Consider the following 17,306-nt stretch of genomic DNA (forward strand, 5'->3'; position numbering starts at 1 on the left):
TTCCGCGTTCGTCACTTCTGAGCGGCACATGCGCAACGCCGACTTCATACGTCATCCGCCCGGAGCTGCTTCTGTGTACAACTGTTGGTGCAAGCTACATTAAAGTGATTATTACGTTTTGAATATGGATATTTTTCTTACAAAAACGCATCGATTCGCTACAGGAGGCCTTTGTTCACCCCTGGAGCCGTGTGAGACACTTTTTTATGGATGGGCGCTTTTTATTTAACTTCTTTTGGACTGATGCATGCAACACCCGCTGAGTGGCATTAAACAGCTTGAAAGATCAAAGACAATTTTTAATATAACTCCGACTGGATTCGTCTAGGATGCCTTGAGGGTGAGTAATTTGTGGGCTATTTTTGGGTGAACTAACCCTTTAAGAGAGCACTGGAGTGTGTTTTACATTCTGAGCCGATATGAAAATAATCGGAGAATGTGAGCGCAGCATTTGTAGACATACGTGAGAGGTGCGGGGCAGCAGATGGTGGGAATAATTCTGCTGTCCCAGCTGCTCACAGGACACTACAGAAGCACCCTTATCCCAGCAGGACCTCTGCTCAGGGGAACTCACATTAGACCCACACACACCACACAGAAAATCCCAAAGAGAAGACAACTAGGGAAACTCCTAGTTAGTTCAGACTGACTCTCTAGTCACTTTAAGAGGTTATATCATGGACAACACGATTGCTCTTGCTCTTCTGAAATAAGTGCTTGACTCCAACATTAAGATTTGTTAAAACTAAGCTGCAAAAATGACTCAGAAATCATTATGGTCATGACATCACGGTCACATTACCATATGACCTACTACATTTACATATCATATGCACATTCATTCATTTATCAGTGTTTTGGTGTTCTTTTGGAGTTCTTTAAAGCACCAGATCATAATGGAAGCTTATTTAAGAAATAGAAATGGTAATTGTTACTTTTTTGCTCATAATTCTGACTTTTTTCCCTTGCAATTCTGAATTTTAAACCGGGATTTAAACTCATCATGGAAGCAACATTAAAGAAGCATATTTTCCCAATGGAACAATTCTAACTTATTTTCTCACAATTCTGAGTTTATATCTCACAATTTGGACCTTTTTTCCTTGCAGTTCTCACAATTGGGAGATTCAGAATTCAACTCAGAATTGCGCGATATAAAACTGAGAAGAACAGTCAGAAATATTAAATATAAACTGAGAAGAAACTGTGAGAAAAAAAAAAGTCAGAATTACCTCACAATAAGACTTTTCTTCTCAGAACTGTGAGGTATTATCTTGAAATTCTAACTTTTCTCAGAATTGTGAGTTTAAATCTCACAGTTGCAAGTTATAAACTTTCAGAATTGTGAGATATAAACTTGGAATTGCAAGAAAAAGTCAGAGTTTATATCTCCCAATTCTGACTTTATATCTCCCAATTTTGACAACTGCGAGGAAAAAAGTCAAAATTTGGAGATAAAAATGTGTAATTGTGAGAAAATAACTCAGAATTGTGAGCTAAAAAGTCACAATTACCTTTTTTATTTTTTTATTCCGTTGCAAAAATAAGTTTCCATAATGAGTTTAATTTTAGCAATTCAGAATATTTGTTATAAACTCAGAAGTCAGAATTCGCATGCGCATTTTTAAAAACCTTTTGTATTTATTTATTTTTTATTCTGTGGTTTGAGATTTTTTCTCACAATTACAAGTTTGATTAACGAGTTAATAGCTTCGTAATTGCGAGAAAAGAGCTGCAATTACCTTTTAAATTTTTTTATTTGCTGGAAGAAATACATTTCTATAGATCATTGATGTTTTTCTAAACAACTAGAGAATAAAAAAGGTTTTTAAAAGGTTCAAATGTATTGCATTAGACCAGGGATAGGCAACGTCAGCCCTGGAGGGCCACTGTCCTGCAGAGTTTAACTGCAATCCTAATCAAACACACCTGAACAAGCTAATCAATGTCTTCAGGATTACTAAGGCTGCAGGCAGGTGAGGGGTGGAGCTAAACTCTGCAGGACATCGGCACTCCAGGACCGACATTGCCTACCCCTGCATTAGACTGTAAATTGGAGCTTTTAAATGGGAGATTTATTATAATGCACATTGACACACAAGGTATACAGTAAATGATAAATCATACACCACATCACACTCCAGACTGCCAGACAGCTCAAGCTGAACCACTTTAGTACACACTAAACCACATCTTGGAAGAGCGATGGTGTCAGAGAACGAGGTTAAAGGAGATGGAGGGAAGGAGAAAGAGGGGGGAAATGTTCACAGGCAGTGGAAAAGAAAAAGTGAGAAAAAAAGAGTGTGTGAGAGAGATAGATGAGGGTTGGCTCAAGGTACAGGACGATGTTGTGAATATTTGATGCTGATGGATCCATGTTCACTCCAGCGGAACAAACTGGATTGAAGCTCAACAGTAACACACACACTGTGCTGCTCAGGTGGAAAAGTCTCATTTAGAATCAGGGCCATTTGGTCTTACACAAACGCTCATTTCTGCTTTACTGGGCCCAATCTACAGCAGCACACCTGCGTTCATTGATGCATTTCCACCTGCCAACACACACACATACCTATAATTTATATCTCTGAAAACATCGGCCCTGCTTGAGTTTAGCTTATACAGGAAGTTTGAAATGCTTCTGCTGGTCTTCATACCGTATTCATTCATTTCTTAATGACTTTTCACATTAAATCATTAAAAACCTGTTTTGGAAAATTAGTAATTTAGAATCAAATTCCCATGCACATTCAAATTCACATTTAAATTCCCATGCACATTAATATAAAAATTAGCATTTATGTTCACATTTAATTTCATTTTAACATTGACCAGTGTTTTATTATTAAATAAAACTAAAACTACAATATAAAAAATGTACTTAATTGAAATAAAACTGAAATAAAATAAGATTATTAATAAAATAAGATAAAAATTGAAGTACAAAAATGACTAAATTTGAAATAAAAATAAATTAAAATCTAAGAAATCTAAAAAATACACATAACAAAATTACTAAAACTTAAAAAAAAATTAATTTAAACAAAAATGAGAAATGTTGCCTTGGCAACTAACTGAAATAAAATCAGTTGGAGTACTAACATTTCTAAATTTGGAGGAAAAAAAAGTGACAAAAGCACATAACAAAATTTTTAAAAAATTCAAACTAAAATTAAACTGAAAATATAAAAATAAACGCAAATTCTACATATTAATCAATACTAAATGACACTAAAATAACACTGACATTAATATTAATATTCAAATTCAAGTTCAAATTCACTTTCAAAAGCACATCAAATCACTCAGATTCACTGTATTGGCAGATCTGTATTACAGTACTGCTAAAAGTCTAATATCTGCCCATCGTTCTGTCTTTCAGGTGTAGATGTAATCTCCACGCATCTCTGTGTTTGTATGTGGACGGCAACTTACAGTGTCAATGTGAACACAACACGACCGGACAGGACTGTCAGCGCTGCAAAAAAGGATTCAAAGCCAAGACCTGGAAATCAGGATCCTATATACCAACACCCAACGGATCCCCCAACACATGTGAGTAACATACACAGGGAGATCTGACTTCACTAAGCCAAAAGCAATATAAATGCACCTAAACACACACATAGAAGCAGAGAAAATCACTAATTTTAGGTATAAAATGGTATGAATGTAACTGCATTATAAAATCAATTGCACCGAGTCTCAAGTGTGCAAAGATCAGATCCTCACGAATCAGATGAATCCATTTCATAATATTCTACTCCACAATGAAACGGAATTAATTATCTCTAAAATCACAGGACTCTCACATCTAAGCCCGTCACACTGAAATCTCATTATTTCTGGGTTCAGAATTCCTGGACCGGAATTCCTCTGAGCTTCAGAGATCTTTACACTCCGACACACACACAGAGAAAGCAGACGGACCGTTATCCACCAGCCTGGATCAGGATTTATCCCTGAAAATGTGGACAAAACGATCATGAGAGACTCGCTTGTGATCTGAAATGAGAGATAAAATAAAAGCAAGACAAAAGGGGAAAAATGCAGATGAGGACAAAGAGATGAAAATGAACACAGATTTCATTTTTCCTCCCTTCTGTACAGTATCCAAAGGGAGATCCTTTGGAACACAACATCCCTCCATTTTACCAGCAGCACTCATGATAAAATAATAATCTAGGGCAGCACACACACACACACACACACACACACACACGGATGAATCTAGCAGACTGCAGATCTCAACTCACTTCACTTACACACCCGAGCGCTGCAGAGCCTTTTAGACTTCACAGACCTGTCAGCTCACAGTAAGATCAAGACGGCCCAATTCCCAGAGAACAGAGAGGAGAGGAGCGCAGACGCACACCGCCATACTGCCCACAAAATGTTCCCAAACAGATTCACAGCGCTCCTCGAGAAACACACGTACCTCTGTGGAGAAAACGGCCCAAATCTGCACTAATCACTGTCTGAACAGGAAACACTAGATCTGTTCCAAAACCTAGTGGGCTGCCTACCTAGACAGCATTTAAAGACTAATTATGCTGCTTTCGTTTGGCCAAAAATACCAGAATACCTGAATACATTTCAGCTAGCACAGCAAGATTATTTTCTTTATAATATATGCATATATTTATTTAATATATGCTTATTAAAGTCAACATGAAATTACAATTCATGGAATATTGCAGTGTTTATTATAAATCTCAGTGTTTGTTATTTCACAGTTTCTTAACTTTACTGCCTTCATTTGACCAAATCCTTTTGGCGAAAAAGGCCAGAATACCAGAATGCATTACAACGAGCGCAGTGAAAAATCTTGATTAAAATTGCTCTTTGCTTATCTTTATGATTTGAAATATTTCATATTTTAATATTTAATGATTTAGTGTATAATATTTAAAATATTTCAATATTTCATACATGCATATATTTCAATTTATTTAATATATCCATATATTTATTTAATATATTCTCATTAAATCTGACAATTCTTATTTTTCATATAATGCTGCAGTGTTTATTAAATAATCCATTTAATTTGTACAGCACTATTTCTTAATTATGCTGCCTTTCTTTTGGCCAAATTTTCTGGGCAAAAAGGCCAGAATATCTGAGTGCATTGCAACAAGCGCAGTGAAAAATCACAGTTTGTTTATTTACGTAATTTATTTCATATATGCTTATTAAAGTCAACATGAAATTAAAATTGTTCATTCTTATTTTTTGGGCATTTTGGATGTGAAATTTACTGCTGTGCCAAGCTGAGAGATGTTAGGGAGAACTATGTGAAGTGTTTTGAAAAAGTGACCTAAATATTAAGAAATGTGTCCTAGTGATTGTAAAAAAAACAACAACAAAAAAACTGTTATAGCCAAACTAAAAATGTCTTTTTGCACTATGATATGACATTAATATGTTAAGCTTGGATGCTATTTACGTCTAGTAATGTCTCTGAAATAGAATGTTCCATATCAGTCATGATGTTCCATTTCAGTTATGATGCTCCCTTAGAAGGCAGCTGTCTATGTAGAAAGCAAAGCTATTGACACACACTTGGTCTCTCTCTCTTTCAGGTTCTCAGGCATTGGCTGGTTCTTCTTCTGGTTCCAGTAAGTACCGAACCCTCAACAAACGAGAGGAGAGGTCTTTGATCCTCTCTGATATGTCAGTCATCCCTCGCTCTCTCTTTCTTCAATGTTTCTGTGCTCCATCCCTCGTTATGTCTTCTTCATTTTTCATGGGCCGCCCGTCCTGTGGCTTTCATCATCGTCAAACCGCTGAAACTAGCCGCAATTCAGCTCAACATCAGAGAGCAGGAGGAAGAAAGATAGAGTCAGATACAGAGAGAAGCAGGAAAGATGACGTGATTCCTTGAGGCTTCAAACAGAATAAGAAAGATTTGAGATTCACTCTCAAGACACGCCTACAACATCACATGCACAAAACACACATGCAAGCACACAATATCAGCCCACATCTAAGAAGGGATTTCCCAGAAAACAACAGTACAGTACAGCTGGTGGGTCACAGACCTGCAGAAATTCACCATGGTAACCATAGTTCCAAATCACCAGATCACCATATGGGAGTTATTGTTACAACAATATAACTTTTGTAACTTGGTGTTGTTATTGTTAACTAGAACCAATAAAAATATTTTTTGTTAATTGAAATAAAAACAGAAATATTGTATGAAAACATAAACTTAAAAAACATAAACGAAAATTAGAAATGTTGCCTTGGCAACTAACCAAAATAAAATAAGCAATTTAACAATTTAACTGAAATAAAATAAGTTTAAATTAATGTACTAAAATGACTAAAATTGAAATAAAAATGAATTAAAGATTAATGTAAAAATTATTTGAAATAACAAACACTAAAATATAATAATAACAAATAATAAAAATTACAAGCACATAACAAAATTACTATAACTTAAAAATAAAAAAATAAAAATATACATTTACAATATTAATAAAAATCATTACTCCGAGACTTAGCTTTCATAACTCAGCATCAACTTGTTTTAAATTTGTGTGCATAAGTATCTATATATATAGTTTTTTAAAAATAATTATCATAGCTTAATTATTATATTTTATTAAATAATTAAATGTGATATTTTAATTTTAATTTGTTTTTTTTATTTAATTTCTAATTTTAAAAGTTTTTTATTTAATATAGTTAGAGAGAGGAAAAAATGACAGAAAATGACAGAAGAAAAAAAGAAAGCTTTCCATATTAATTAAAAGTGATTTTACAGTAGTAACAGAAACTATAATAACTACATTCTTGCAGGAACTATGGTTACCATGGTAAATGATTTATTTCCTCCAAGACGACGGTCAAGTGTCATTTTGCTACTTGTAGTTTCAGCTGTCTTTTAGATTAGAGAATCATAATTTTTTCACAAAAAGAGGTCAATCAACTATACCTTTATCAGCTGAAGCAACCCATCCCGTGCCAGTTGCTGTTTCCATGGCAATGACCACCATGCCAGCGCCCATGACAACCAAAAAGATGACTGTTTCTTCAACCGTGGCTCATCACACAACCAAAGCTCTCAAGCTAATCCAAAATTCAGCTTTTACCACACCTGGCAAAAAATACAAGACATAAGCCTTAAAAATAGCAATTAACTGACCAATTACTCACTACAGTTGCATTTGCTGAGTGTGAATTTTGGACCCTGGGTGTCGCTACGTGAAGGTGGAGTTAGATAGAGGATGTGTTTGGATGCGTGTTAAAGTATTTTAAACACATTTGAAGGATCTCAAAACACTTATAACTGCAGAACGGTTTACAAAACACATGCGGTTTAACTCTGCCAGAAAGTTTTCTCAAACTCGCTTGACTTTATGCGTTGTGACGGAGCATGTTTCAAGAAATACTGAGTAGATCCCTGCCCGTCCTGTCGCCGTAGTCATAGTCTCATTTTAAAACTGCCTGTGTTCCCGTGGAAATGCACTTAGTGGAAGTGAAGCCCGGGACGCCGTGATGTCAGGACTTTAAGAGCGTTTGTGTAACATCGTAAAGCTTCAAACTGCCTTCCAGCGACATAATGCTGATGCATTCAGGAAAATTAGCATGATTCCATATCAAAAGGAAATTGTGTCATCCTCAGGGCATCCAAGATTTTTCATCAGGACAGATTTGGAGAAATGTAGCATTACATCACTAGCTCACCAATGGATCCTCTGCAGTGAATGGGTGCCGTCAGAATGAGAGTCCAAAACAAATACTGTATGCTGGTGGATTTTGATGTGAGAGACAACAGGGGATGGACTTTTTCACTGGAGGAAGCGTCATTATGGATTATGGACTTGTATTTTGACCAGAAGCAACAGTTTAATGTTAAAAATGTCATAATTGATGGATTTGTTTCTTACAAACACGCAGCTTTTGGCTTCACAAGACATTAACTGATGGACTGGAGTGGTGTGGATTACTTGTGGATTATTGTGATGTTTTTATCAGCTGTTTGGACTCTCATTCTGACGGCACTAAACAGCGTCCTCTACACATAACATTGCTTTCTCCAGTGAAAACGTTGTCTTGTCTGAATCAGGAGAGAAATCTGCACAGATCAAGCACTGTTTACAAGCTAAAAGAGTCCAAAACAAATACTGTATGCTGGTGGATTTTGATGTGAGAGACAACAGGGGATGGACTTTTTCACTGGAGGAAGCGTCATTATGGATTATGGACTTGTATTTTGACCAGAAGCAACAGTTTAATGTTAAAAATGTCATAATTGATGGATTTGTTTCTTACAAACACGCAGCTTTTGGCTTCACAAGACATTAACTGATGGACTGGAGTGGTGTGGATTACTTGTGGATTATTGTGATGTTTTTATCAGCTGTTTGGACTCTCATTCTGACGGCACCCATTCACTGCAGAGGATCCATTGCTAAGCAACTGATGTGACGCTACATTTCACCAAATCTGTTCCCTTGAAGAAACAAACTCATGATCTGGGATGGCCTGTGGGTGAATTATTTAGAGCAAATTTTCTTTTTTTTGTGAACTATTTCTTTAAGGCAACAACACATGGCTCTTTTTGGGTTGTGTGTGTGTGTGTGTAGCATATGGCCTAGAGAAATCAAACTCATAGATCATGTCCATGTTTTCTCTCCCCTGTAGTCTAAGGGTCCAAGGGTCTCCCACACTTACACAAACACACACGCTCAAACGTGCAAGAAGAGACGGAGATGATATGTAGGCCAGTGTGTGCGTGTGTGTTCCTATTAATGTGTGCTGGATGAATGTCCTTCTGCACACATACACACGCAGGGATTATACGGTCAGTGTGTATGCTCAGACAGGGATTACAAGGTCAGAGCGGCGAGTCTGATCCTCTGGCTGCTGGTTGGTCAGTTGGGCATATAGCCACAAGAAGTAGAACAAACAAGTACACACAAACACTACAGGAAATGACATCACAGCAAAACAGTCAGTGAATGATAAATTCGCTTTCATTCAGGAAAATGATCATCATTCAGACAGACATTCATTTTAAGTGAATGATTAATATGATATTTACAAAACACACACACTCACATCTTTCCTCGTGACTAACATACACATGCATTGTGATTTTGTGTCTTTCTATGTTAATGAAACACGCCACTATTTTTGAAAATAGGCTCATTTTCCAACTCCCCCGAGCAACAAATAACAGGACACTATATGATCGGAACAATAATCCGCATTTGACTTTGAATGCACCGCAGCATAAAATTAGACTCTGTCAGTCTGTAGACCTTGTGTTGCTGTAGTTTTAGCTGCAGGTGTTGTTTTCAGATGCTTATTGTTTGTCTTTAATGCCAACAGTGACTGACACTTCAGCTGAAGATTTCACTACAGCTATAACAGAATTGCCAGCTTTGAACACAGGTGGGACAGTGTGACCCTCAAAGGCTCTCATAGTTGTAGCGATAAGTAGTAACCTGGAATATGACATGTGTAGAGTAATATACTAGGCCATATAAGGTACTATGCAAGTTGCTGCTTTAGTGTACTAGCTGAGCTTAATGATGATGTAATGTGCCTTAATCCAACAGAGCGCTATCAGCTACACAAGCGCACACGCAAACACACATGCACGAACACATGCATACTGACAATTTGCATTAAACCGCAGCTTCATAATGTAACAGCATCTCACTTAAGACCTCTGATATTACAAATGTGTTCCGGTTAGATAAACTGATGACACACTGGAGATGACTGAAAAGACTGGCATCCTTTCTGCAGTATGCACAAGCAATATAAACCAAATGAGTTTCTCATTCTTGAATTGTTGCAATGAACTGGCAAACGTGAATTTTAAAATAAAATAATAAAAAATATAAAATCACTGTATTTATGAGAATTAAACGGCATGCATTGATTTAATGCAACAATAAAACTAGTGTTTTAAAAATGTGTTGTTACATACTACATAGAGCATCACATTTTTTAAAATAGTAGGCAATATCAGGGTTGTGTGTCAGAATTAAGCTAAAATTAAATTCCAATAAATTTTTGGAATTAATGTAACAAACAAGATAAACTGTGAAAAAAGTTTTGAAAAATATTCTAAAAGTTTGAAGGCAGATAAAATGATAGTATGATAGAACAACAGAAAGATAGATAGATAGACAGACAGACAGATAGATATTCAAATTTACACTCATGAATTGAAAGGGAGCCGATTATTCTGAATTTTGCAGAACACTAAGCAGTATGCTAGTATCCCATTCTGAATATTTTAATACACAGATTGAACATGGAATGAATTCATAACTGCCTCTGCAGTGCAGAATGGGATTCCAGTTGATACTAGTGCCCCCCATGTGCCTAGAAAGCAAGTGCAAGGACCAAACTACAAGATTTAAAATGCAAGCAGTTTTGTTAAGCTCAGCACTTTGTGTGTGTGCGTGTATTCCATGCTGACTCTGGTTTCTCTAACCCGTTCCTATTACACTCACCCCGCAAATCTCATTAGATGCCCCTCCTGCACACCACGTCCCACCAGCTGAAATAGAGCCTAAGGCACTTTATACCACCATGGAAGCCCCGCCCCATACCACACCCCCTTCTTACATTCTCAGTGAGGACACGCCCCACAAAGCCACACCCCTGGAGGAGGGGCCTGTTCATGCACATATAGAAAACAAAGGTAAGTTGCAGGCACTAGTTTGTGTGTGTGTGCTAGTGTTGTTAGTATGCTATAGAAGCATCTTTCAAACACTTGTTTTGGCAGTCAAAGCATTGTAGCCAAGCCAAGAGCTCAGCGACTCTGCTGCCAGTAAGTCATCTACTCAAACGTACCCCTAGAGGATTGTGGGTAACGGCTCCAAAGCAGTGTGCGCAGTGGGAAATCAATGCTCAATTAGACAGTGTTTTCCCCTGTCAAAATATAGAGTGACTTTGCATCTTTCAGCGCAAAGCGGATTAGGGCAGCCTGCGAATATATATATAAAACAAAGAATCACCGCATGCACACACACACACATGCTCATTGATCGAAGCGCGCATACGCACCTGAGGAATGAATACTGCATGACGTTTAACGAGTGAACGAGAACTTCAGCTTGAGCTCAGATCAGAAAACGTCAAGCTGGCATGAAAAAACGGAGGGGGGGAATAAAGCACTCAGCTGAGACGCAAGACAAAGCAGCTCATCGGATGGATTTAATAAAGGTGGAGATCTTTGATATTCCCAGCAGGATACTGCGTGCATGTGTTGATGAAATTACGCATGGTCGTTGTTTACGCGCAGGAGCGTCTTTGTACCTCAAACAACACCGATCTGTCGTTTGAGATTAATTGTTGTTTGGTTTGTCTGATTAACGTCATATTCCACTTTAAATGTATTTAGGTACTACATACACCTTTGCAACCACATAGCAGATCACTCAGAAGGGCAGTCACTTTAGTTTGAAACTACATTCAAATTAAGAATCACATGAATAAAGCACAGAAATAAATGAAGCCATTAAAACAGCCACAATAGTTGCACTTTAGCTATTTCCATTACACAGCTGGTTCTATAAAATGCAAAGAAAACAAATGGGTAAATGATAATGTGACTGAAAGATAAGAAAAATATTGATGAGTTAAATAAAACAAAAAATGACTAAAAATATTACATAAATTAAAAAAATAATAATATAAAATCAGTGCTGTCAAATCGATTAATCGCATCCAAAATAAAATTTTGTGTTTCCATAATATATGTGTCACGGGGCGATGCAATTAATACAAAATGCTTAATCGATTTAACAGCACTATATAAAATATCAAAATATTTTTAAAAATAATTAAAATAAATGAAAAATATTTGTGGGACCCTTTTAGATGGTAAAAATTAAGAAGGAAATATGTGATTTAGATTATTTCATTGAGATGTGACTTCTTGTTGGTTCTTATTGGTGTTATGTCATTCTGACATGACATAAGATTTTTTTAAATGACATTTCCTTCTTTTTGATAAACTACAGACCCTCACAGACATAATCATCAACCCAAGCATCCAGGACAACACATGATTCCTGTTGGAAAAGAGAGGACACACCACAGAGAAATTAAGAAACAGTTCATCGAAGGTATTGTTAGGCCATTAAGAGTTTGGAAGATATCTAGTATTGTGGTAGGTGCGGTTTTGGTGACCTTTTCCTAACCTGTGGTTAAAGAGAGGACACACCACAGAGAAATTAAGAAACAGTTCATCGAAGGTATTGTTAGGCCATTAAGAGTTTGGAAGATATCTAGTATTGTGGTAGGTGCGGTTTTGGTGACCTTTTCCTAACCTGTGGTTAAAAATGAGTAGTGTAGTAGAGACCACAGAGGAGAGAATAAGTGTAGTAGAGACCACAGAGGAGTTTGTGGTCTGTGGTCACTCTAGATTGAGATAATTGTGACTGAATATAGCGTGAAAGTCTTATGATGAATGTACAGGTTGTTATTTCTGGATAGTCTGCTTGGTGTTCAATAGCTGTTTATAAAACACAACATGGTGTATGCCTTTGTGTTTGTGTGTACATACCAACTTTGTGATTATCTGAATGATTGCACCCAAGCATTACCTACACCACCCCCAGTGGAGGATTCTGGGAAGGGTGAGGAGATTTCTGGGAGGAAAGAGAAGATTCCTGGGAAGCATGAAGTAACTGAAGAAGAGTCTGTTGGGCCAATGCCAGAATCTGCTGAGTCAATTCCAGAGCCTGTCAAGCCAATATCGGGATTTCATAAGCCAATGAATAAATATCATGTTCATAAGTCAATACCAGAATCTCATGAACCAATAAAAATAAATCATGAACCAAAACAGAAATCTCCAATAGTAAAACCAAAAAGCTAATTCATAAACATCATGAGCCAATACCAGAATCTCATGAGCCAATGCATAAACCATTTGAGACAATAGTGAATCCTCATGAGCCAATAGTGAAACCTCATGAGTCAATGCATAAACCTCATGAGCTAATAGTAATTCCTCATGAGCCAATGCATAAACCACTTGAGACAATGGTGAATACCCATGATAGTAAAACCAAAAAGCTAATTCATAAACATCATGAGCCAATACCAGAATCTCATGAGCCAATGCATAAACCATTTGAGACAATAGTGAATCCTCATGAGCCAATAGTGAAACCTCATGAGTCAATGCATAAACCTCATGAGCTAATAGTAATTCCTCATGAGCCAATGCATAAACCACTTGAGACAATGGTGAATACCCATGAGCCAATGCATAAACATCATGAGCCACATGAGCCAATAGTGAAACTTCATGAGCCAGGGCATAAAACTCATGAGCCAATAGTGAATCCTCATGAACCAATAGTTAAACCTCATGAGCCAGTGCATAAACCTCATGATCCAATAGTGAGTCCCCATGAGCCAATAATGAAAACTCATGATACAATAGTGAAACCCCACAAGCCAATAGTGAATTCACATGAGCCAACGCGTAAACCTCATGAGCCATTAGTGAATCCTCATGAGCCAATAGTGAATCCTCACAAGTCAATAGTGAATCCTCATGAGCCAATAGTGAATTCTCATGGGCCAGTAGTACATCATCATGAGTCAATGCATAAACCTCATGATCCAATAGTGAATCCTCATGAGCCAATGCTTAAACCTCATGAGCCAATAGTGAATTCACATCAGGCAATGCATAAACCTCATGATCCAATAGTCAATCCTCATGGGCCAATAGTAAATACTCACACGCCAATAGTGAGTCCTCATGAGGCAATGCATAAACCTCGTGAGCCAGAGAAACCTCATGAGCCAATGCATAAAACTCATAGATCAATAGTGAAACCCCATGAGCCAACAGTACATCACCATGAGGCAATGCATAAACCTCATGAGCCAATAGTACATAATCATGGGGCAATGCATAGACCTCATGATCCAGTAGTGAAACCTCATGAGCCAATAGTACATCATCATGAAGCAATGCATAAACCTCATGAACCAATAGTACATCATCAAGAGGAAATGCATAAACCTCATAAACCAATAGTACATCCTCATGAGCCAATGCATAAACCTCATGATCCAGTAGTGAAACCTCATGAGCCAATAGTACATCATCATGAGCCAATGCATAAACCTATTAGAGTACACATGCTTGGTAGTGAATTTTTGGGCCTGTTAAATGTTTCAAACAATGATTCAGTTGCCCTTCCTTATCTGTGTGGACTGATAGCTGGAGATTTGCTTGTAGTTGACTCGATTTGCTTTGCTTTGCTAGTTGTAGTAGGTTTCTAGATAAAGGTTATAAAATAAGGCTTTTCATTTTCCAAAGCTCTTCTGAAGTTCTTACTATCTGGAGGGCAACAGACTGTACAGCTAAAAGGCATCATATATGACGACTTCAAAGGTGAGAAAGAAATGAAAATGAGCGGAGTAGAGGAAGAAAGAGATTTCAAAGTACAATGTCACAGTATTTACAAGAATGAGGGAGCGTTCTCGATAGAATACATTACAGTGTTTATGACTGGAAGGGAACAGTAACATTCTAGTTTCTAAAACCTTCGACTCGAACACGAATGGGTTCTAGAACTCACCTTAGTTCCATACAACTCATAAACAATGTAACGTGTTTTAGTCTCTAGAACTCTAGTTAATTAGTTGAGTGGAACCGTGAGTTGTTTAGAAGCACTAAGTAACTACACGTTAGAGTGTTTCCGGATTAATTAAAATTTTTCATTTAGCAGATGCTTTCATCAATGTACTGTAGAAAGTTCATGCTGCCGCATTTGTTAATTTTTCAATAGACCTTAGTCAGGGTATTGCAGGGGCATTGGGCAGGGAGTAATATTGGAACTGAGTAACAGGGGTCTATGGCGAGGGATCGCGAACCCCCCCACTGAACGTGATTTTGAGGGGGCCCCATAGCAAATTCATTGCACAGGGTCCAGAGCATTTGTTAATTTTTCAATAGACCTTAGTCAGGGTATCGCAGGGGCATTGGGCAGGGAGTAATATTGGAACTGAGTAACAGGGGTCTATGGCGAGGGATCGCGAACCCCCCCACTGAACGTGATTTTGAGGGGGCCCCATAGCAAATTCATTGCACAGGGTCCAGAATTCCTAGCGATGGCCCTGGGGTATCGTCATATTTAATTTTTGAGAGGAATGAAAACAAGGATGTGAGGGACAGAAGTACAGTGTGTTCAATGGATTGTACTGTTGTTTCAAACATACCGATTGTCAACTGACCAAGCATCTTTCCAAAAGACTTTCAGTAGACAAAAACTCCACAAAACAGCTTTGAAAGTTGTGAGTTGTGAAAATTGCTTGTGATCTAGGACCTTCATACAGCGCATACCATTGTAATACTGTAAGTCTATCACTCGCAGCCTTGTTTTCAAAATGCCGTCTAACCTGACTAAGGTATATAATTGGGCTTTAGTTCAATAGTGGTACAGTAACTGTGAAGCGTTCTAGAACATGTTACAATGGAGATGTGAATTAAAGGCTAGTACTTTAGAAAGTTCTACAACACGTGATGTTGAGAGTTCAAAAACTAAAGACTCGCTGAGTTTGATGTTTCTCAACATGTCATTTCCTGTCTCCAGCATTCTAACTCTCATTAATCCCTCCATCTCTCTATATGCATGATATGTAAGGTAAGTGTGTTGTGATCAGCTTGTGTGTGTAACTCTCATTTAGGGGCCGTTTACACAACAACGTTTTCAGCCAAAACGGGAAACTTTTTATGCGTTTTTCCTGTTCGTTTACACGACAACGGCGTTTTGGGGACTGAATACGCATATTTTTGAAAACAGGTTTCAAAGTCTTTGAAAACGCCACCGTTATCGTTTCCGTGTAAACACCCAAAACGGGATTCTTTGAAACTGGTGAAGTCATGCGCGTGCGTAGTACGTGTTAAGTTTTTTTGGGTTTTTTTGTAGTACGTGTTAGGTATGTAGACATGCGCAATACGTGTCGGTTTTAAAGGCAAGCGCGAACAAACATACTCAACAATGGCGGAGTACATGGTACTGTTGTTGCTGCTCAAGAGTTTGCTAACGCTTCTTCAGCAAAGTGTGGATTTACTTTACCAATATTACAACCAACAGCGGAGACGCATCATATTCAACATATAATCGTCACTTCCCTACAGGTACTGTTTACTAACAAGGTGACAGCGCCAACTACTGTCCTGGCATACGTAATACAGCGTTTTTGGCCGTTTTCGCAGATATATGTAAACGCGAATTGTTTTGAAAGCGTCGTCGTGTATACGTGAAACTTTTTAAAAACGCAAGGGAAAAACTTTTCCGTTTTTGACTACATCGTTGTCATGTAAACGTAGCCTTATATTTCATTGATTTGCCTGTTCCTATGTGCTGAGACAGGCTCTGTACTGAGTTCTCGCTCTCTAGCTTTTAAAGTGCTCATAAATATTTGAAAGACTTTTTGCTCTCTTTCTCTCTCTCTCTATATATATATATAAAAATGCACTACCATTCAAAATTTTGGGTTCGTTAAGATTTTTTAATTATAAAGAAGTACCTTCTGCTCAACAAGGCAGCATTTATTTAAGCAAAAATACAGTAAAACAGTAATATTATGAAATATTATTACAATTTAAAAGAACTGTTAACTATTTGAATATATTGTGAATATATAGTAAAATGTCATTTATTTCTGTGATCAAAGCTGAATTTTCAGCATCATTACTCCAGTCCTCGGCGTCACATGCATGATCCTTCAGAAATCATTCTAATATGCTGATATTTGATTCGAAATAGAAATCTTTTGTAACATTATAAATGTCTTTACTGTCACTTTTGATCAATTAAGTGCATCCTTGCCCAGAAATACATCTTACTATGTACACCTCCGCTTTCAAACTACTTAGAATCTTGTATCTGTCATGTGGAGGTCAAAGTGCCATATAACGCTTGGCAGGCACTGGCTCAAATTCTCAAAAAGGGGCGACACTGAACGTGGTTTGCTGACGCAATAGACACTGATTCGCTGTGAGTGACAGAAAGAAACAGACATGAGAGAAAGATACAGGACAGGTGTGAATGGGAAATGGGAGAAACCAGCAGTTTGACAAAAAAGATCTGCTTCAGAAGACGGAGAAACAGCTGTTTGAGAGAAAACATCTGTCATCAGATTTTCCAACATCCCCGGAGCACATGCACACATATGCACACATACACACGCTCACAAATGCCACACACACACACGTGCACAAGGTGTGGGAAAGACCCCCGTAAGAGTGTGTGAGATATCGCCCTGTCAGCAACACACACCCACACTCA

The 17,306-nt window shown here is 37.6% G+C and overlaps 1 protein-coding gene and 1 long non-coding RNA gene across 7 annotated transcripts in view; one reads left to right on the top strand and one right to left on the bottom strand.

Annotated features, from left to right (window-relative positions):
• The window catches only part of ntng2b (netrin g2b), a 75,139-nt gene that overhangs the window by 49,084 nt on the left and 8,749 nt on the right, over positions 1 to 17,306 (top strand). Inside the window, exons 4-9 of one of the 5 annotated variants that reach the window (XM_016509538.1) lie at positions 3,383 to 3,555; positions 5,586 to 5,621; positions 9,352 to 9,414; positions 10,508 to 10,681; positions 12,006 to 12,110; positions 12,585 to 12,993. In XM_016509538.1, coding sequence (XP_016365024.1) covers positions 3,383 to 3,555; positions 5,586 to 5,621; positions 9,352 to 9,414; positions 10,508 to 10,681; positions 12,006 to 12,110; positions 12,585 to 12,865 — 832 coding nt within the window. In that variant the 3' untranslated portion in view covers positions 12,866 to 12,993. Of the gene's footprint in view, positions 1 to 3,382; positions 3,556 to 5,585; positions 5,622 to 9,351; positions 9,415 to 9,581; positions 9,847 to 10,507; positions 10,682 to 12,005; positions 12,186 to 12,584; positions 12,994 to 17,306 lie in introns of those variants that run through there. The other 4 variants (XM_016509540.1, XM_016509541.1, XM_016509542.1 and 1 more) reach the window with 4 other exon arrangements.
• LOC107705987 (uncharacterized) lies at positions 13,079 to 14,130 on the bottom strand. Of its 2 annotated transcripts, none has more exons than XR_001636116.1 (3): positions 13,946 to 14,130; positions 13,487 to 13,612; positions 13,079 to 13,360 (listed from the first exon to the last, which is right to left on the bottom strand). It is a non-coding gene; the product is annotated as an uncharacterized LOC107705987 (long non-coding RNA). The 2 variants fall into 2 exon arrangements; XR_001636117.1 differs by having other exon boundaries at positions 13,487 to 13,654.

The sequence above is a fragment of the Sinocyclocheilus rhinocerous genome, unplaced genomic scaffold (assembly GCF_001515625.1).
Source record: "Sinocyclocheilus rhinocerous isolate Xijiao unplaced genomic scaffold, SAMN03320098_v1.1 scaffold1045, whole genome shotgun sequence".
In the NCBI taxonomy this organism is placed as follows: domain Eukaryota; kingdom Metazoa; phylum Chordata; class Actinopteri; order Cypriniformes; family Cyprinidae; genus Sinocyclocheilus; species Sinocyclocheilus rhinocerous.